General features: G+C 64.6%; 3 protein-coding genes across 3 annotated transcripts; 1 reads left to right on the top strand and 2 right to left on the bottom strand.

Moving 5' to 3' along the window:
• Positions 1-473: 473 nt before the first annotated feature.
• Positions 474-9,502, bottom strand: WDR97 (WD repeat domain 97). Its single transcript, XM_068526219.1, has 23 exons — positions 9,335-9,502; positions 9,001-9,131; positions 8,213-8,841; positions 7,939-8,060; positions 7,041-7,746; positions 6,827-6,969; positions 6,508-6,744; positions 6,341-6,431; positions 6,106-6,238; positions 5,584-6,015; positions 5,263-5,412; positions 4,957-5,184; positions 4,750-4,875; positions 4,571-4,654; positions 3,457-3,585; positions 3,187-3,363; positions 2,909-3,103; positions 2,609-2,806; positions 2,412-2,533; positions 2,170-2,332; positions 1,336-1,790; positions 1,178-1,239; positions 474-1,072 (listed from the first exon to the last, which is right to left on the bottom strand). The coding sequence occupies exons 1-23, from the start codon at positions 9,462-9,464 to the stop codon at positions 870-872; spliced, it is 5,046 nt and encodes a 1,681-aa protein (XP_068382320.1). The 5' UTR covers positions 9,465-9,502; the 3' UTR covers positions 474-869.
• A 79-nt stretch (positions 9,503-9,581) lies between these two features.
• Positions 9,582-12,693, bottom strand: MAF1 (MAF1 homolog, negative regulator of RNA polymerase III). The gene is made up of 8 exons (XM_068526202.1): positions 12,328-12,693; positions 11,465-11,590; positions 11,232-11,360; positions 10,992-11,157; positions 10,738-10,859; positions 10,536-10,655; positions 10,225-10,365; positions 9,582-10,098 (listed from the first exon to the last, which is right to left on the bottom strand). Exons 2-8 carry the CDS (start codon positions 11,545-11,547, stop codon positions 10,077-10,079), a joined length of 783 nt encoding a protein of 260 aa, XP_068382303.1. The 5' UTR covers positions 11,548-11,590; positions 12,328-12,693; the 3' UTR covers positions 9,582-10,076.
• A 193-nt stretch (positions 12,694-12,886) lies between these two features.
• On the top strand, positions 12,887-17,647 carry SHARPIN (SHANK associated RH domain interactor). The gene is made up of 9 exons (XM_068526178.1): positions 12,887-13,525; positions 13,824-13,998; positions 16,235-16,372; positions 16,446-16,587; positions 16,672-16,762; positions 16,828-16,981; positions 17,061-17,179; positions 17,267-17,395; positions 17,485-17,647. Exons 1-9 carry the CDS (start codon positions 13,169-13,171, stop codon positions 17,566-17,568), a joined length of 1,389 nt encoding a protein of 462 aa, XP_068382279.1. The 5' UTR covers positions 12,887-13,168; the 3' UTR covers positions 17,569-17,647.
• The last annotated feature ends 1,184 nt before the right edge of the window (positions 17,648-18,831 follow it).

Genomic DNA, 18,831 nt, shown 5'->3' with positions numbered 1-18,831 from the left:
CAGAAATGTCTAAAGTCAGAGGCTGAAAATACAGGAAAGAAATCGCTGCTCAGGCAACCCAGCAGCAGGATATAGAAAGCTAGAACAGGCCCGTCACAAAAGCCATCCTAATAGCCAGTGCGCACGTGGGCTCCACGTGTGCTTGGGTCAGTGCCCTTTGAGGTCATGGCAGTTCAGAAGAAGGCTGAGGCCCCGAGACCCTGTGCTTCACAGACAAGGTCAATCTCCCGGTGACTTTTAGGTTGAAAGGTCCAGAGAACACTGCCCCTTTACTGCTTCTTGGATAAAGCACACGGGGCCTCTTCATTAATTTTTCTCCTTTCCAGCCTAAAGGTAGCAAAGCTCCGACGGACTCCTGGTTTCACCTGCATCAAATGACTGCAAGTTCCCCCACACACACCTGCGACCACCCAGACCCTCCCCTCTCCCCGGCCCACCCGTTAGTCTCCCCCTCCCCTCCTGACCCCAGTAATTAACTGAGCACCGTGGCTGAGTGCCTGAGCAGGGCCACGCCCATGCGGCGGGTTCCCTCTCTGGGCAGACAGGCCCTCCCCCACCGAGAACACTGCCCCACCACGTGCTGACCCGAGCCCAGACCCTGTCCCATCCCAGACCCCACCGGTCCCCCAGCTCCTGCCTCACACATGCAGCTGGCCACCAGCAGGTTCGTGACACACCAGCCAGACCCCCCTGCCCACATCAGTGGCCCCCAAAGGTGAAGGTGGCATCCAGTGTGCTGGCCGTGGCCTCTGGACTTTATTCCAGCCCTGGGCCTTGGCTGGGGTGAACAGCCGACTGGAGAGCCATGTCCTGACTCCATGCTGGAGGGAAGAGGGGGAGGCAGGGTCAGGCCAGGGTCACCAGCCAGGTCAGCTGTAGCTGTCAGGGTCCGTGTCATCTGGCAGAAAATAGCGTTGCAGGGCAGGCTGCAGGAGCTGCGGGGGCAGCGGATGGGCAGGCCTGGGCCAGTCTGGGGGGAAAGGCTGCAGTTCCACCCGGGGCAGTGGCAGCTTCAGCATCCGGATGGCACCATCCAGGGTGCGGCCCGCCCAGAGCCGGGACAGCATTCGGCCTGGGGGCCAGCAGTACAGTGAGACCTTGGGGTGGGGTGAATGCTCCGCGGGAACTGGGGTGGGGTGGACGTCAGGGTCCGATTTCTATCCCTGCCCCTACTCACCCCTCAGTTTCATTGGAGACCTCTGGACCTTGGCCTCCTGAAGCCGGAGGATGGAGTAGTGCCTGGAGGGTAAGGAGGCAGGTTTGGCTGAGCCCGCGCCTCAGCTGTTCCACACAGGCTCTGCCCCAGCCTCTTCCAGGGACCCGTGGCGTGCTCACCGGGGTTCCCGGGGCTGTGGCACCACCATGCTGGGCCTCCGTGGGGGCGGGCAAGGGGGCAGGGTCTTGGGCTCCTCCTGCAGGGGGCCCTGCTGCCGAGCCCGCTGCTTCTCGCAGAAGAAGTTGAGTGCGTCGATGGGCCCCAGGTCCAGCATTTTTGACTGTGACCAGTTCGTCTGCTCCAGAGGCAGCAGCTCATCAGGCAGTGCGGCTGGCGCGGAAGATCGCAAGTGGGCCTCAGGCAAGGGGCAGAAGTGCGTCAGTGTTTCAGACAGTGCACGTCGGGTCCGCCCAAAGCGCATCTGTGCGAGTGTCTGCTGGGCCTGTGACTCCAGGGCGGCCGAGTCCGGCTCTCCGGGTGAGACCACCGGTGAGGGCGTCCGGGAGATGCTTGAGGGCATCACAGAGATATGAACAGTTGCCCCAGAGACCATGGAAATCTGCGACAGGGCCTCCTTCGAAGGAGGGTGAAGTGCTGAGGTCTCTGAGACCTCGGGCAGCATCTCTGACAACTTGGCTACCGGCGGCGGCACAGTTTCCATCTGCTGGGGAGTTGGCCAGTGGAGGCCGGAGAGGTGCTGCCCTTGGCTCCAAGCCTGAGACCCCACCCCAGACTCCCTCCTGGGGAGGCGCAGGAAGATCCCAGGAGATGGGGAAGGGGTGAGGGATGGGGGAGGATGGAAGAGGCGCAGAGCCAGAGCGGGGCAAGGAGACTGCTGGCCTCACCTGGCTCTCCGCTCTGCACTTGGGAAAAGCCTGGGGAGAAGGCGAGAGGCTCTGCGGGCAGGTGGCCCGCCCCCGCCCCCACTCCCGCCCCCGCCCGCCCGCCCAGACCTTCAGCTGCCAGATCATTTCCTCCAGCTTCTGGCAGCAGCGCTTGCGCAGTGCGGCCTTGGAGTCGAGGTCCGGGCCCTGGACCCAGGTCATCACCTCCTTGAACAGGAAGCCCTGCGGGTCCTGAAGGCCGAGTCCATCCAGCAGCTTCCTGAGCTCCGGCCTGGGACAGGTGTGGGAGGCTTCTGGGTGGCCTCCCCGGCAGCAGCGGGGAGGGGGGAGGGGAAGGGAGCAGGACTCACCGGCAGGAGGCTGGCGAGTAAAGGAAGTAGCACAGGAGCTCCAGCACCACCTCGCGGGACTCCAGGGAGCAGGCCAGGAGCAGCTGCAGCGCCAGCATCACAAACCGCTTCTGCATCCCGTCCTGAGCGCAGGGGGAGCGACACTGCGGCCCGAGGCCTGGGGCGGGGCGGGGCCGCTCGCGGGACTAGGGGCTCACCTGGAGGCTGGGGGGCCGGTCCAGGTTGAGCAAGCGCACGAGGATGCCCTGCAGCCGGCTACAGAGGTCTCTGCTGACGTCGGGCAGCAGCCTCAGCAGCGCGTGCAGGATGTGCACGCGGTCTGCCCAAGAGGCCTCGTCCAGCAGGTCCATGAACAGCAAGGCCAGGCCCTCCACCGTGCCCACCTCGGGGTATGCCTGCAGGGATCTGGTGCTGAGGCCTGGCCCCCTGCGCCGCACCCGGGCGCTCCAGCCTCCCCCTCCCATACCTGAGCCTGTACTTCCAAAACTCCCCCGAACCTGCAGAGTGAAGATGGGGAAGAGCTTTTTGAACCAGTTCTGGCCGACGAAAAAATGCAGGAACCTAGGCAGATGCCCGCAGCGCTCTTCCCAGAGCGAGTGCCCATAGTGGAACTGGGGGCAGTGAAGACCGGTCTCGGCCCTGGCGGTGTCCTCGCGGGAGCCCATGGGCTTCGGGATGAGACACTCGGGGCTCTAGGGGCAGCGGCAGCAGCTGCAGACCCTGCCCTCCCCAGGCAGCTCCTGCGCCGCTGCCCAGCCCAGCCCCGGACGCCCACCTGCGCCTCCTGCTCCTCGGACTCCAGCAGCTGGTCAGAGAGCTGCCTGTGGGGGCCCAGCGAATCCGAGGCCCCGTCCAGATCCTCCTCCCCCTCCTCTCCCAACGACTGGATCAGCTTCTCCCGCCGCTTGGCGCGCTGCCGCGGCAGCCACAGGTCGTCCTCGCTCCCGCCTGGCTGCGAAGTGGAGAGCGAGGCCGTGGCCACGGGCGCGGCTTGGAGCCGGCCCCGCCCCCCGCAGACCCCGCCCCGCCCCGCCCCGCCCCTTGCCTTGCTCTCGCAGCGGCGCCTGAGCGGGCCTAGGGCTCCGAGGCCGCTGACCTCCACAGGCTGCCACATCTGCTGCAGCACCACGGAGTTGGGCACGCAGCCCGGGAAGCGGATGGGCCGCTGCCAGTACTGCAGGTGGAGCACAGCGGGGCAGGTTGAGGGCCTGGACTCCACCTGCCCCAGAGACCACGCTGGCAGGGCACCCCGGCCACCAGCCCAGCTCTGCCCGCCCGATGTCCAAGAGCTGAGTTGGGCTCACACGCCCTGCCCACGACACACAGACAGGAAGAGAGAATCTCTAGAAATCAGGCCGAAGGGCAGGCAGTGAGTGTGGCATCAGCTGTGGTAACTGAGGAGGGAAATCTGGGTAACAGCTGGCCTTTGGGGAGCCCTGACACCCACATGGTCTCCACAGGACTCAGCCCCCGGTCCTGAAGCAGAGACGCTGATAAGAAGGGGGCAGTAGGAGGGACTTCCCTGGCGGTCCACTGGTTAGGACTCCGTGCTTTCGCTGCTGGGCCGGGGTTCAATCCCCGGTCGGGGAACTAAGATTCCACAAGCCGTGCAGCGCGGCCAAAAAAAAAAAAAAAGGGGACAATAGGAGCTCGAGGGGGGCTATTGGTGGCTTGGGTAGATGGAGTAGCAGCTGGAAGGCTCCGTTACCCACCTGGGAAGGTAAGAGTGCCAGATGTGTGGGGAGAAGGGGCTGGGCCTGTCTGGGCATCTGGAGGGGGAGAGAGTGGGAAGGCTGGCTCCCACTGACTCTGCTCCCCTCAAGGGAGGGGACTCTGGTCTCCCAAAGTCCACAGAGGCCCCAGCCTCCCAACCCTTGCGCCAGGGAGCGGCTGCGGGAGCGAGCGCTGGCAGAGGCTCTGGCTTTGCCTGGCTCCTGCTCTGAAGTCCCTGGCCCTCTGGCAGCCAGTTCCCAGGGAGCGAGGGGTCAGGGCACACAGAGAGCAGCCGCAGCAAAACTGGGCCCAGGGGTGAGGGGCGCAGGTGGGCCTGGCCCTTGGGCCAGAGTTGGGCACAAAGGCTTACAGCAAAGGGAAGGTGGGGTGCATAAGAAGGGCCCCCCCGGGGAGGGAAGGGCCTCAGGACAGCGAGGGGCTCTCACCTTATAGGGCTGAACAGCGGCAGGGAAGAAGCCCCTGAGGTTGGAGGAATGCTCCTGGGGCCGCCTCTTCAGCAGCAGGGGGATCTGGGGATGGGACAGGGCTCAGAGCCAAGTTTGGACTCCAGTGTCCCTGCAGTAATGCCTTCGGGCGGCAGCCTCCACCCGCCTGGGCCCCTCACCCTGCGCTGCAGGTGGGAGGACAGTGGATCCGGGGCCACAGGCTTCTCCCCATGGAGCCGCTCCAACTGCAGCTGCAGGTGCAAACTAAGGCCCAGTTCGTGGCTCGGGGAGGAGCGGGCCAGCAGCTGGGGTGGAAGGAGGAGTCAGGGGGTGGGGCAGGAACCATGAGGTGAAGGCAGAGGGGTGGGAGTGGTGGTAAGCCTCACTTGGGATGCTCTGCTGGGCAACCTCCGGTGGGTGGTGGGGGGAGGCAAGGGGACTCGGGGAGGGCGGGCAAAGCACTGGCCCAGGGTCCCAAGGTCCTGTGGTGGCGAAGCTTCAATGCCCCTGAAATCGGGGACATCTGTGGGCAGGGCGCACACGTCCCAGGTCTGTCTCTCCACCGTCAGGGTCACGGTGCTCCCCTGCTGGGACTCTCCTCCGGAATACTTGCCCTGGCAGGGAGGGCAGGGCAGACGGGCAGTGTCAGCGGTCCCGGGTGAAGGGAGGGACTGGGGAGGCCCCACACTCACCAGCAGACCAGGGCCGTAAATCAGACGGAGGTAGTTATCAAAGGCCTCCTGGCACTGCTGCCAGGAGGGTGGGGGCCGGGCGGCAGGGCCCACCAGCCCCAGTTTCAGCTGCTGAAGGTCTTGGTCCCGGGCAATGAAGGCTTCCAAGTCCTGGGGTGAGGGTCAGGGGTCAGTGCATTCTTCCTTGAGCCTTGCTGCGTGCCCCTAGACAAGCACAGGGATCCCAGGCCTGCCCCAGGGACTGAAGGGGAAGGGCCTGAGCCAGGGTCGGGGGGCAGGGCTGGGGCACTGCAGTGGAGAGGGGGTTAGGAGCCACCCCACCTTCTCCACCACTGGCTGCTGAGGTGTGGCCGTCTGGCGATGGATGAAGGACGAGGCTGCGCTGCAGACAGGGAGGGACACGGGTGGGACGCTGGGTGGCATTACCAGTGGGACAGGGCAGAGGCTGAGACAGGGACCCAGGGGTGGTGGCCAGGCCCCTGGTGGGGAACCACGAACAGCCAGGAGTGGGAAGGCCGGGACTGGGACGGGCTTGCGGTGGGTGGCCAAGGGGCCTGGGAGTGCTGGGGTCTCAGGCTGGGAGCACTCGGCCAGGGCCTCCAGGACGGCTCGGCTGGGCCTGTCGGCAGACCTGAGGCTGGCCACCCCACGCAGGTTGGCGAGCCTCTGCAGCTGGGCTGAGGTCAGCGACTCCTGGCTGGTCAGCGGCAGTGCAGGGGCATCCACCACATCAGGGGCATCCTGGCACAGCTTCTGAGCAGGGGAAGGGAGCCTGGAGCCCTGGCCTCGGTGGCTTGTCTGCCCACCACAGCCCCACCCCGCCTACCTGTGCTCAGTGCACACCTTAATCAGGTAAGACGTGGGCAGGTAGAGCCTGTGGGCCACCAGGCAGAGGCAGGAGCCCAGGGCCAGCACCAGGTCCCCACTGTTACTACAGAAGCTCAGGGCCTGAGGGGCACCGTTCAGCTGCAGGAGCCTGGAGAGTTGTTCAGACCGACAGTCCGGCCCTGCTCCTCGGAACAGAACACGGAGGCAGCAGCAGAGGCAAGCCCCCACCCCTCCCCTACCCCCAGCCCACCGCAGCAGGCGGTTCTCCGCGGTCCAGATGCGGATAGTGCCGTCCAGGCTGGAGCAGGCGTACAGCTTGAGCGTGGGACAGCAGCACAGGCCTGGGGGGCGAGGACTCAGGGTCAGGGGCCAGAGCCATCTGGCGGCCCGGACTTCACCTCTGCCCTGCGCGCTCACCGGTGATGTGGTCCGTGGGGTCATCCTGGGGCCGGTGATCAAAGCGTGGGCTGTTGCCCAGGCCAAACTGCACCAAGCCATAGGTGGCGCTGTTCCGGTCCTCGAAGCCCACGGTGATGCGACTCCCGAGGGCGCAGACCACCACCGCCGGGTGGCAGCAGGAGAAGGTGCGCAGGAGGCTCAGGCTCTCCTCGGCATACGGGAAGACGCGCCACATCTTCACGGTCAAGTCTGCCCCTGTGGGGGCGGGAGCCACGGTGGGGCCTTTGGGGAGGGAAGGGGTTCCCAGGCCGGCCGTGGAGGGAGGAGAGGTACCCACCCGAGGACACGATGCTGTTCCAGGTGGACGCAATGGCGGTGACGGGGCCTGGGCCGTGCGCCTCCGTACGGAAGACCGTCTTCGAGGAGCGCAACTCGAGTACGGACAGGGTGCCATCAGTGTGCCCCACCACGAGCAGGTACCTATGGGTGACCACAGCCTGTTGGTGTGGGCTCGGCCGCCCTGCCCAGCCCTGGCTGGCTCCGGCACCCACCGGTTCTTGTCCTTCCAGGCCCAGGCCACGTCGCTGCGGCACAGCTCGCCCTTGTACTGGCGCACTATCTCCCAGGTGGCGAACGCACTACCGGGGTCCGTGAGGTGGCTGTAGAGGTGCAGGCAGCAGGGCCGGGGCGCCGGGGGCGGCGGCGGGCACAGGCGGCGCAGCACGCGCATGGGGCAGCATGCTGCGTTGGCGCAGAGCAGGTGCCCGGCGCGCGTCAGCAGCCACAGCACCTCGCGGGGCAGGCAGTAGGCCACGGCGGCCGCGCAGTCCTCGGGCTCCAGCAGAAGCACGCTCACGGTGCGTCCGCTGGAGACCGACACCAGGTAGACCGAGCCGTCGGCGCAGGCGCACACGAGGCGCGTGGGCAGCTGCGCTTGCGGGGCTGTGGGCGAGGGCAGCGCCGGCGCCACCTGCAGGTGGAGCACCGGCGCCGACAGCTGGGCCAATGGCGAGTAGAGCTCCCGCATGCGCCACAGCTCCACGCTGCGGGCGCGCAAGGAGAGCAAGGGCCAGCCGGGGCCGGCGGGAGCCAGCAGATGGCTCACGGTCTCCGACGGCATGCTCGGGCCCCAGCGGCTCAGCGCCACCTCACCCACCTGCGCCGCTGCCTGCAGGTCCCACGTGCGCAGCGTCCCGTCTTGCGAGGCCGACAGCACAAGGGCAGTGTTCGGGAGCACGGCCACCGCAGTCACCGGGCCTGCGGGAGGGGCGCGGGTCACTCCTGCGCACCAGGGACTGAGGGAAGGGGAGCCGTCGGTCAGGGTCATGACCAGGGCGGAGAAGCTTGGCCAGGAGCCCGTGGAGATCCTGTGCCCGGAGCTCTCGAAGGCAGGGCTGTGCCCAGGGTGAGGGGAGACCAGGCCTCAATAGCCACCGTGGCACGGCGCACCTGTGTGTCCCACGAACACCATCCGGATCTGCCAGTCAGCCTCCCACACCTTCACCGTGCTGTCCCGGGAAGCTGTCACCGTGGCCCCCACCTCTCTACAGTACGCCAGGTCGGAGATGGTGCTGAGGGGTGAGAGGGAGGCCCGTGGACTCAGGACTGCAGTGTGTGTGTGTGTGTGTGTGCACGCGCCGGCACCCCTGCCACGACCGGATTTCTGTCGCGGACTTACCTCATGATTCCCCCCTCTCCCACCAGCCCCTGGGCCCCTCCTCACGTTTTGTGCAGATCCCGACGCACATCTGTGAGAGCCCAGGTGTGCAGATCAAAGGTGAGCACGGCCGAGCCGTAGGCTGCGTAGCAGCGTGGCACGTGAGGGGGATGCCGAGGCCCCAGAGCCAGGCGCGCAAGTGCACCCGAGAGGCTTGGCGGCAGCCGCAGAGGGGACCCATGGGGAACCAGGCAGCGACCCCCTGCACGGAACTTCCAGAGCGCCAGGCTTCCGCCCGCCTCCGCCACCAGCAGCAGCCCGGGGTCGGGCACCGGCAGGCAGCAGACTGGCTCGCGGCCCGGCACCCTGCGCTCCACTGGCTTACTCTGCCACAGCAGGCTGAGGTCGGACCTTAGGATGGCCAGCCCCGCTGGGCCCCAGCCCACAAAGCGGCCCACAGTGCCCAGCTCGCCCAGCACTGCCACCAGCCCTGTAAGCGCGACCGGAGCCAGCAGCTTCTCTTGCGCCCAGCCATCCTCTCTGCGCACGTGCAGGCGGCCCGCACCGTCCAGCACCACGAAGCGTCTGCCCACGGGGTCCTGTGCCACCGAACACAGCCCGGCTGCCACCTCCAGGCGGCGCAGCGGCTCTAGCCCGTGCGTCAAGCGCGCCGCGCGCAGCTCCGCTCTCTTTTCCTGCGGACCGGGACCAGCGGTTGGGGCGGGGGAAGGGGTTGTAGGCAGCACCCACCTAGGGGAGCCAAGAGGATCCGGGCTGGGGTCCTGCAGGGGACCCCTAGGGGAAGAGCCAGGCCGGAAAGAGGCCTTGAGACAGATGCCATGGGCAAGCCGCACCTTTTCCACAAAAGTCTGGAGGCCTGTACGCAGGAGCAGCCACAGCTGGCGGGCACGGGCGCTCGGGGTCACGTTCTGCCACCGAGAGTTGCCGGTAAAAAGCCGTGGGGCCCGCTCCTTAAACGATGACTCTGCGAACCGGCAGCGGAAGCCCTGTCAGTGTGGCCTTGGGCTCCTAACCCTGGAGGTCATGGGCAGCCAAGGCCCCTCCTGAGGGCCCTGCCAGGTTAGGGGACTGCCCGGGGAGTGCTGCATTCCCAGAGGACAGAACCAGCGCTTGAGTGAGGCCTGCGGCCAAGCGGGCCGTCTGGGAGTCGAGGCCGGGCCACCTCACCATCCTCTTCGTTGAGCAGTCCCGGGTCCGGGACGTCGTAGATGTCGGCATCATACAGGTCCAGGTCTGGAATCAGGTGGTCGCCTTCTACGGTAAAGGGGTTGCTTGCATCCAACACTTCTGGCTCCATTTCAGGAGCTGCGGGGTCCAGGCGGCTCAAAAGCCCGCTAGGACCGTTGCTAGGATACCGGACGCAACAGGCCCCGCCCGACGCAGGCCCCGCCCCCACACCTCGTGAGCCTCCGTCCACACTGAGTCACAGAAACTTTTATTGGAAGCAAACCAGCTGCAGCAAAGTGACACTCAGTGCACGCTGCCCGATGGGCAAGGTGGGGAGTACAGGTGGGCGGATGACCCCTGGGGACCGCCTGCTGGGTCTCCGGCCCTTTGGGCTGGAGTGTGCAGGTCCAGGCCTGACCCTGCACAAAATACAAAAATAAACTCTGTGGTCCAGCTGTCCCTGCCCGTGTCAGTTCGTTTGGGCGGGGCAGTGGCTCTTCCCACCAGGCCCTGTGCCGTTGCTGTCCAGTCCAGCCACAGCGTGGGCAGCGGGAGCCTGTGGGGCTGAGGGGACATCCACAGGCTACAGCCAAAGGGCTAGGCAGGTGTGGCCTGGAGTGGCGCTGGTGCTGTGGCAGCGCCAGGATCTGGCCAGCAGCTGTGGAGGCCCTGGGGCCCCTCAGGTGGGCAGGTCCAGGCACTGTTTGAAGCTGGGTGAAGCTAGGGCCTCTGTTCCGCCTCTTCACATACAGATCACCGGGACCCTGGGCAAAGGGTGGCACATGGTGAGTTCTGAGGAGCCCACACTCAGGAGACCAGGGAGAGGGGGCCCCACCCTGCCCTGCACACCCCAGGCTCCAGGGAGGGAGGCTGCTGCAACCGTCACACACCTGTCCTCTTCCATGGTGCTGGTCTCCTCGGGGCCGCCCTCGCGGCCTCCACCTCCACTCTCTTCCTCCTCCTCCTCCTCCTCTTCCCCGAGCTCCATGTCCAGCTCATTGCCTGCCTCCGAGGGAGTGTAGGTGGATCCACTGGGGGTGGGGGGGACCAGTCTTAAAACCGCCTACCCCCAGCCTGCTGCTAACCCCAGGGAGGGTGTCCGGGGAGAACAAAGTTAGGAATGGGGTGGGCCAAGCTGGGGAAACGGTGTGTGGGCCAAACAGGGAGGTAAAGGAAGGGAGGTGGACAGGTGCCAGCCAACCTGATAGAGCGGCAGCTGAAAAACACAATCCGTTTCAGCCGCTTGTTGTAGAAGAAGTAGTTGAAGGACCAGAGGCTGCCATCTTCCCCAAAGGGGTCTGAGTCCAAGTCTGGGTTATAGCTGGGGAGTGCGGGGCGAGATGTGGTGTGAGGTCCCAAGTGCCACACAGACCCAGGACCCACCTGCAGGGATGCCAGCTCACCTGTAGATGTCGCACTCAGCCAAGCAGATCTCCTCATCCACCGCGTTCCACAGCTGCGGCTTCAGGGCCTTGAAGTCCTCGCGGACAGCCGAGAACAGACTGCAGTTGACTGCGTTCACCACCTAGGATGGTCACAGTCGGGGCTGACTAGGACCCAGGACAGCAGGCGTGAACTGGGCCGAGCCCCAGTAAGTTAGGGAGGACACTGGGGATGGTTGTGGGCCTGCAGGTCCCTTCCCCGACCCGACCCTCACCCAGCTGAGGCTGGGCTCCCGGCTGAACTCGTGGCTCCGGGCTGTGCTGAAGTCATAGTCCGGCCGGAAGGACTCGTTGAGCGTGGCAATCAGGTAGAAGAGGGTCTTGCGGCTGCACTTGTCGCTGAGAGGGCCCTCATCCTCGCCGCCTTGGCTCTTACTCAGTCTGCACAGAGAGAAGCGTCAGCCTGGCGCTGCCCCACTTGCCAGTCCACAGTGGGCAGGCCCTGCCCGGCTCACCTGCTGGGGCTGAGGCCCGAGGTCTGGGGTGGGGACAGTGCCTCCAGGACATGTGGCTGGCCCTCCTGGCAGAACTGCTTGAACATGTGCTTGTCGTCGCCCGCCATCTTACACGAGTAGCTCTCAATCCTAGAGATGCAGGCAGGACCATGAAGATGCCACCCGCCCCAGGCTCAACCCAGAGACAGGGCAGAGTGACCTCTGAGACGCCAGCCCCAGAGCCCCGGCCTCACCTGCCAATGATGTGGGCATCTCCTGTCTCCACGGTCAGCTGCGAGTTGATGGCCTCGAAGCTGGAGTTCTCCAACAGCTTCATGTCCTCGGGGAGGAGGTCCTGTGCTCCGAAGGGCTAGTGCTGCCTGAGGATGGAGGTCAGTCCATGGGTGTCTGGCCCTTGGGGCTCCACCTTCAGCCCTCCTCCCAGTAAGTGGCGCCGCTGTAAACAACCTGGGTCCCTCCTGCAGCCTGCTCCCAGGCCTTGAGCACTGGCGGGAGAGGTGATGAGAGCGGCATATCCAGGCCCCAGATCAGCCACACCTCTTGCACCTCACAGGAGTTCTTGGGCCAGGCTGGGGGACCCACCGGGGATCCTGCTAACCCCGGGGCTGCTGGGTTAGTCTCTCCCTCAACACCCCCCATCCCGACACAAGAGCCCTACCCACCAAGGGGGGCCCCGTGAGCCCGCGCAGGGACGTGACTCCTGCAGTGCCCCTCCGGCCGGGATCCTCAGCCCGGCTAAGAACCCGCACCCAGTTAGGAACCAGGGAACCCGGGGCTCGGCCCTGCCGTCACCTGGAGGCGGCGCTCTTTCCTGTTCTACGGGCTGCTTTCTAGTGAGCTCCTCCGTTTTTCTCCGAAAGTACGACAGGGAGCGGAGGGAGGCCCCGCGACCCCCGAAGGGCCTGTCAGCCGGGCAGCTAGGGCGCTGCAGCGTCCGCCGGGTCTAAGGGGAACCCCAGCCAAGCCGCGCGAACTACAAGTCCCAGGAAGCCGTGCGCCTTGGGAGGCGCGCGTGCGCTCCAGCGCGAAGCCTGCTGGGGGTTGTAGTTCTGGAGGGCCCGAGTCGGCGCCGGGCACAGGGCGTACACCTACCTACCTGCTTACTCTGCGCTCAATCGGGCCGGGCCGGACCAGGCAGGGTCAGGTCGATTGGCGTCGGTGCGGGTGAGAAGGCGGTGCAGGCCCCGGGCAGCGCGGACGCCTCAGGACCGGAGTGCGGCGCCGCGGCCTCCGCTCGGGCCGCACTGTATCCGGGGAAAGAAGCTCCGCAGCGACGTCCCGTTACTCCCGGCCCCGCCGGCCCATCCGGGCTGCCACCGCGACATAGCCTCGCCCGTGCACGGCGCCCGACTATCGCGACCGACCTGCCCGCCGACCGCCACAGAAGGCCCGAGCAAGCGAGCGAACGACCTCTACCTCCCCGGGCCGGACAACAACAAGCGTCCGCCAGGCCCGGCCCCACGCGTCTGAATGGCCCGCTCCAGCCGCCGGGACCGGGAGCTCGCAGAGCAATTGGGGACAGTACCCGCCGCTCAGTCCTGTCTTCCACTCCTACTGGCTGTGGCGCCTGTCCGTCATCTTTTCGGCCGTGCGAACCCGCCTTCCTCCCTGGCGCTCATTGGTCGCGGCCCCTCGCCGGCTCCGCCCCGGGTGCTGTCCGGGTTCCCCGGAGGGAGTAGCGGACTATCGAGGTGTGGGCTGGAGGGGGTAACAGAGTGTTCGGTGGGCGGCGAGAGGCGGGGGCGGCCCAGAAGGAGCCTGGGGGCGCGTCCGGCTCCCGCCGGATGCGGAGGTCGACAAGGGCCGCTGGGCTGCAGCCCCCACCCGAGCCTCTAGGGCCTTCCAGTCGTGGCCGGTGCTTCAGTCCCTGACGCTTTGCCCAGAGTACAGGCCTCCAAGCCCAGCCTCGCCCGCCGGAGTCCGAAGACCCTCTGGCCATGTCCATCGTGGGCGAAGCGGGAGGGTCAGACGGCTCCAACGCTCGGGCGGCGTCCGGAACCCCAGGCTCGCGGCTCCAGTTTCCGGCCGGTGGAGGCGCTCAGCGGCCCGAGGCCACGGAAGCGGGCTCGTGGGGCCGGGCCGGGACCGGACCGGAGATGGCGCCGCCGGCGGGCGGCGCGGCTGCGGCCTCGGACTCCGGCTCGGCCGCGGTGCTCCTGGCCGTGCACGCCGCGGTGAGGCCGCTGGGCGCGGGGCCGGACGCAGAGGCGCAGCTGCGGAGGCTGCAGCTGAGCGCGGACCCCGAGCGACCAGGGCGCTTCCGGCTGGAGCTGCTTGGCGCGGGGCCCGGGGCGGTGAGTGGGGGCAGCGGGGGCGCGCGGCCTGGCCGCTGAACCCGAGGCCATGCCCTTCCATTCGCCAGCTGCGTGCTCTTGAGCAGTTACCTTTTCTTTGCTTCTGTTTTCTCGTGTGTAAAATGGGGATAATGCTGGTACCTCCCTTCGTAGGACTAGTGTGAGGGTTTCATAAGGTAATACGTGTAAAGGGTTTAGGATAGTGTAAGTGGTCTACAAATGTTACCTCGTGTTCCTTTGATCATCATGCAGCATGTGCTGGGGGGAGGCACTGAGCCCGGACTCTCCCCCTCCTCAGGTCAGTTTGGAGTGGCCCCTGGAGTCCGTCTCCTACACCGTCCGAGGCCCCAGCCAGCATGAGCTGCAGCCTCCACCGGGAGGGCCTGGGGCTCTCAGCCTGCACTTCGCCAACCCTCAGGAAGCTCAGCGGTGGGCAGCCCTGGTCCGAGGTGCCACCGTGGAAGGACAGAATGGTCAGTGCCCTGGAGTGAAGGTTCACTGGGACTGGGGCAGTGTTCTGCGAGAGAACAGGGGTAGCCCCACCCCCCAGGTCTGGATGGGGGGAGTAGTGGGGAAAGCTGAGCCCACCTTACCCACTGCTGGGGTTCTGGGAGGACTCCCAGGAGGGAGGAAGTAGAGAAAAGGAACAGAGACCGAAGAGCTGGAGCCTGGAGTGCCAGACAAGTGTGGAGGGGCAGAGCACGCAGGCCCTCAGGACCTGGGTGAGAAGACGGACTCTATGGAAAGCTATGGGAAGGTATTCAGTGAGAGAGTGACAGGCTCAGATTCGAGCTGCTGAAGACTGGTTGAGACCTGCATTCGTGTGGGTGGTGCAGATAGGGCCGGAGAGAAGAAGGATGTTTCCAGAGATGCTTAAGAGATGGAATTGGCTGATTTCCTTGAGGTTTAAATGGAAGAGTGAGTGGTTGAGACAGAAAGCTGCAAGGAACAGACACTGGGGAGCTCCCAGATAGAGGGCCTTTTTGGGAGGGCACAGAGGTGGTCAAGTTCTTAAACATGTGGGAGGGAAGGGAGGGAGGTGGATCTGGACTGGAGCTGGGGCTCTAAAGAGGTAAAGGTTGGGCGTAGAAAAGGTCAACCAGGGCTTCCCTGGTGGCGCAGTGGTTGAGAATCTGCCTGCCAATGCAGGGGACACGGGTTCGAGCCCTGGTCTGGGAAGATCCCACATGCCGCGGAGCAACTAAGCCCGTGAGCCACAATTACTGAGCCTGCGCGTCTGGAGCTTGTGCTCCGCAACAAGAGAGGCCACGATAGTAAGAGGCCCGCGCACCGCGATGAAGAGTGGCCCCCGCTTGCCGCAATTAGAGAAAGCCCTCGCACAGAAACGAAGACCCAACACAGCCATAAATAAATTTATAAATAAATAAAAACTAAATTAAATTTTTTTTAAAAAGTACATCAAAAAGAAAAGAAAAGAAAAGAAAAGGTCAACCAAGGTCACCAGGAGAGAGAAGTGGGAAGAGAAGAGGGTCCGGAAGGCAGACACGCACAGTGCATCAGGGAGAGTCCACAGATGCATCAGAACAGCTGTCAGAGGGGTGAGAAGAAAACCACACACTGAGATGGAAGAGAGGTCCAGACAACAGCATCTGCAGAGAAAGAAAGGCCTTTTTCTTTCGTTCATTTGTTTGTCCGTTGGTTCACCAAATGTGTGTTCAGCACCTGTAGTAAGCACTCTTCTAAGATCTTAGAGATTTAGCATGAATAAAACTTTAAATCTCTGCTCTCTTGGAGCTGGCATTTCCAGAGAAGAGACAGACGTATAAAATAAGTAAAATAAATTCTGTGAGATGGTGGAAAGGATGGGAGCGCTGGAAGGGAGGGGTTTGCCATTTAAAATAGGGTGGCAGAGAAATCCTCATTAAGGTGACCCTTGAGTGAAATTTAAAGATCATGGGGTGAACGATGTGGCCTGGGAGCAGCAGGTACAAAAGCCCCAAGGCAAGAGTGTGCATGAGATCTTTTGGGCTCAGCTGAGGCCGGGCCAGGCCTGGTGCTGGGTGCTCGGGAGCCCTGCCTATCTCAGTGGGAGGACAGCTCAGGATACTGAGGCCACCACAGGAGCTGCATCAGCACCGCATGGGCAGGGCCTCAAGTGGGTGGTAAGAAGCAGAGACGGCAGCATGCCCAGGGCAGGCATCGGCTGGAGAGGGTTTGTTTGGCATGGGAGCAGCCCAAGGTGTTCTGTGATGATGGTAGAGCCAAGAGAGAGGATGGAGGTCCCCGAGGACAACAAAAGGAGGCTATCTTGACTGCAGGGTTCCTGGTGAGCAGGATGGGGTGGGCTCCTCCTGAGGACCTCCTTTGGTGCTGCTGCGAGGCCAGGGAGCCTCCTGGCCGGCTGAGAGGGCCTGTACAGGCCAAGAGAAGTGGCCTGGCCTCTGTGGAGGAGGGGCACGGGTGGGACTGGGCAGCAGAAGGGACCAAAAGGACTCCAGAGCCCAAGGAAGAGCCAAGTGCAGCTCTGAGTGGAGTCAGCCGGGACCTCTGGGGTTTGCAAGGGCCAAGGCTGGGGAAAAGGCCTGGCTTGAAGTGTGGCCAAGGCGGGGCCCAGGCAGGGGCTGAGGTGAGGAGGGAGGAGACGAAGGTACCAGAAACCTGAGGTCAGAGAGCAGAGGCCTGGGTGAGTACTCAGCTGGGGGCTAGATCTCAGGAGACCACCAGCCCACCCCACATCTTCCCTCCTAGGCAGTGACAGCCAGACCCCAGCCCTAGGCTCAGAAACGTGCCCTGTTTCCCCGCCCAGTCTCCTTGAAGTGCCTGCAACCAAGGCCCCCCAGCCCAAGGTGGATCTTCCTTGGAGCCCTGGAGACTTGATGGAGAAAGGTAAAGGCAGGGGGCTGGACGGGCTGGGGGGGGCAGCCCGTGGGGGGCTGTGACGGCCCTCTCTCCCCTGCAGAGGACCTAGCAGGGCACCTGACCCGGGCCATAGAGAGTGGGGATGAGAAGCGGGCAGCCCAAGCAGCAGCCATCCTGGCCCAGCATCACATGGCCCTCAGCATCCAGCTCCAGGAAGCCTGCTTCCCTCCTGGCCCCATCAGGTAAGGCCTGGGACTTCTGTCTCTCCCTGACCTCCCAGCCCTCTCCGGTCCCCGGTCCTTACCGCTGACCTACATTCTGGCCAGGCTGCAGGTTACAGTTGAAGACGCTGCATCCTCCGCCCACGTCTCGCTGCCAGCCCACCCCCACTCCACCATCGGGGCCCTCCAGGAGCAGGTGAGCACGGGGTCTGGGGACCCTGCTGGGGGGACCTGGGTGACATCCCGACACTCTGGCCCCAGGTATTCGCGGAGTTTGGCTTCCCGCCGGCTGTGCAGCGCTGGGTCATCGGGAGGTGCCTGTGTGTCCCCGAATACAGCCTTGCTTTCTATGGGGTCCGGCGGGATGGGGACCCTGCTTTCCTCTACCTGCTCTCAGCCCCTCGAGAGGCCCCAGGTCAGTCCTTGATTGCAATGGGATGAGGAAGGTGGGGTGCAGCCTGACATGGTCCTGAGTCTCATCCCCTCTATGGCAGGACGCAAGCCTCAGCGCCCCCAGAAGATGGATGGGGAACTAGGCCGCCTGTTTCCTCAGTCACTGGGGCTGCCCCAAGCCCCTCAGCCAGCCGGCTCCAGCCTGCCCAACCCCCTTCAGGTGGGCAAGGGACTGGGCAGGGAGGGCCTAGGAGGCTGTGGGCATCGAAGGAATGGGTAAGCAGTAACTGTGTCCTGACCTCCCCAGCCCGGCTGGCCCTGCCCTTCCTGCACCTTCATCAATGCCCCAAGCCGACCTGGCTGTGAGATGTGCAGCACCCAGAGGCCCTGTGCTTGGGAACCCCTTCCCACAGCCTCCACCCAGCAGCTACCAAAGGTACCAGGGGCAGAGGCAGAGGCAGGGGAGGGGATGGGGGCAGGGGGGCAAAACAAGCAGAACGACCCATCTTCTCCCCCTACCCCCAGGTCACAAGAAGAGAGGATGGCCCTTCCCTTCCAGGCCCAAGGTCCCTGGACCCCCTCCTGAACCTCTCAGGGAACCTCTGCTGACTGACCGCTTGCTGGAGACAAAGCCGGGGTTGCTGGGGAGGGGCTGTGAGCTGGAGTCATTAAATACACTTGTGAGCCAGCTGGGTGCCCCTTCACTGTGCCCTTGTGCAGACTGGGCTGCTGGCAGAATGGAGAGCAGGGCACAGCCCCACTCAGATGAAACTTGGCAGAGAGGCAGGGGTGGCGGCTCCCCAGCTGGGCCCAGTTGGCTACTGAAGAGCACACTTGGGACGCAAGTCCCCTGAAATCTCCCAGGCCCCAAGGGTGCTTAGGACACCCCCTGCCTGCTGACCACTGGGCTGGGCCCTCTGAGCCCCACCCAGCCCTCAGCTGACTGGTCCTCGTTTTCCAACCAGAGCCTTTCAGGTACACACCCTCCCTCTGCCTTTCTCCTCTCTGCTCTTGCCCTCCCCACGCTGGTCCCCACTCCTCTGGGCTACTCCCTCCAGGCTGCCTCTTACATTCTCTGCTTGGGAACAAAAACAGCTCAGAAGGTAAGAGCCCTGAGCCAGGGCCCAGGGCTGCTACTAAGAAAACACCGCCATGGGCCTCCTGCCACTGACAGGTCCACGGCTGTGTGAGCCAGGCCCCAGGGCTACTACTAAGAAAACACCGCCATGGGCCTCCTGCCACTGACAGGTCCACGGCTGTGTGAGCCCGGCCACTGTCTGGCCGTGTGGCCTGAACCCACTCCCAGCCGCCCTGTAGACTGCGAGGAGGTGCCGTCCCCTCACAAAGACCGTGACCCTTGAGTCAACAGCGCCTCCAGCTGCCCAGCCAAGAGACCAGAAGCACCTTCCGGGTGGCCTCCGCCTGCCTCTCTGCTTCCTTGGAGAGGTTGAGCGCTGCCCCTCCTCTCCCGGCCACCGCCCAGGCCTGCCTGCCCCTGAGCCCCAGGAACAGCTCCTGCAGCTCCTACTTTAGGCCAGCCTCTCCCTGGTTGAAATGCTACACAGGGCTCTCTGCCGCCTTCAGGATGAAGGTCAAGTGGTTCAATACATGGACACGGGTGGGTTACTGCAGCAGGGCCCTGGGCCCCTGGGCTGTGTCCAGCCAAGCGAAGCCCTTTCCACCTGTAACCAGGTTCTCCACTCCAGTCAGCGTTGCCACTTTCTCTAATAGCTAGGTCTCCGCTTCCTGCCCCACATTCAGTGCTGACTGGACTCCCAACATGCAGGGCAATGTTGGCCACACTGCACTGGACACCCCTGGGAGCTCTGAGGGCAAGGGTCTTAGTCCCAGAGTCCTCTGCAAACCTGTATT

This window comes from Eschrichtius robustus, chromosome 17, assembly GCF_028021215.1.
Source record: "Eschrichtius robustus isolate mEscRob2 chromosome 17, mEscRob2.pri, whole genome shotgun sequence".
Lineage (NCBI taxonomy): Eukaryota > Metazoa > Chordata > Mammalia > Artiodactyla > Eschrichtiidae > Eschrichtius > Eschrichtius robustus.
The sequence above is the reverse complement of the archived record's forward strand: the minus strand, read 5'-3'. Positions and strand labels throughout refer to the sequence as shown.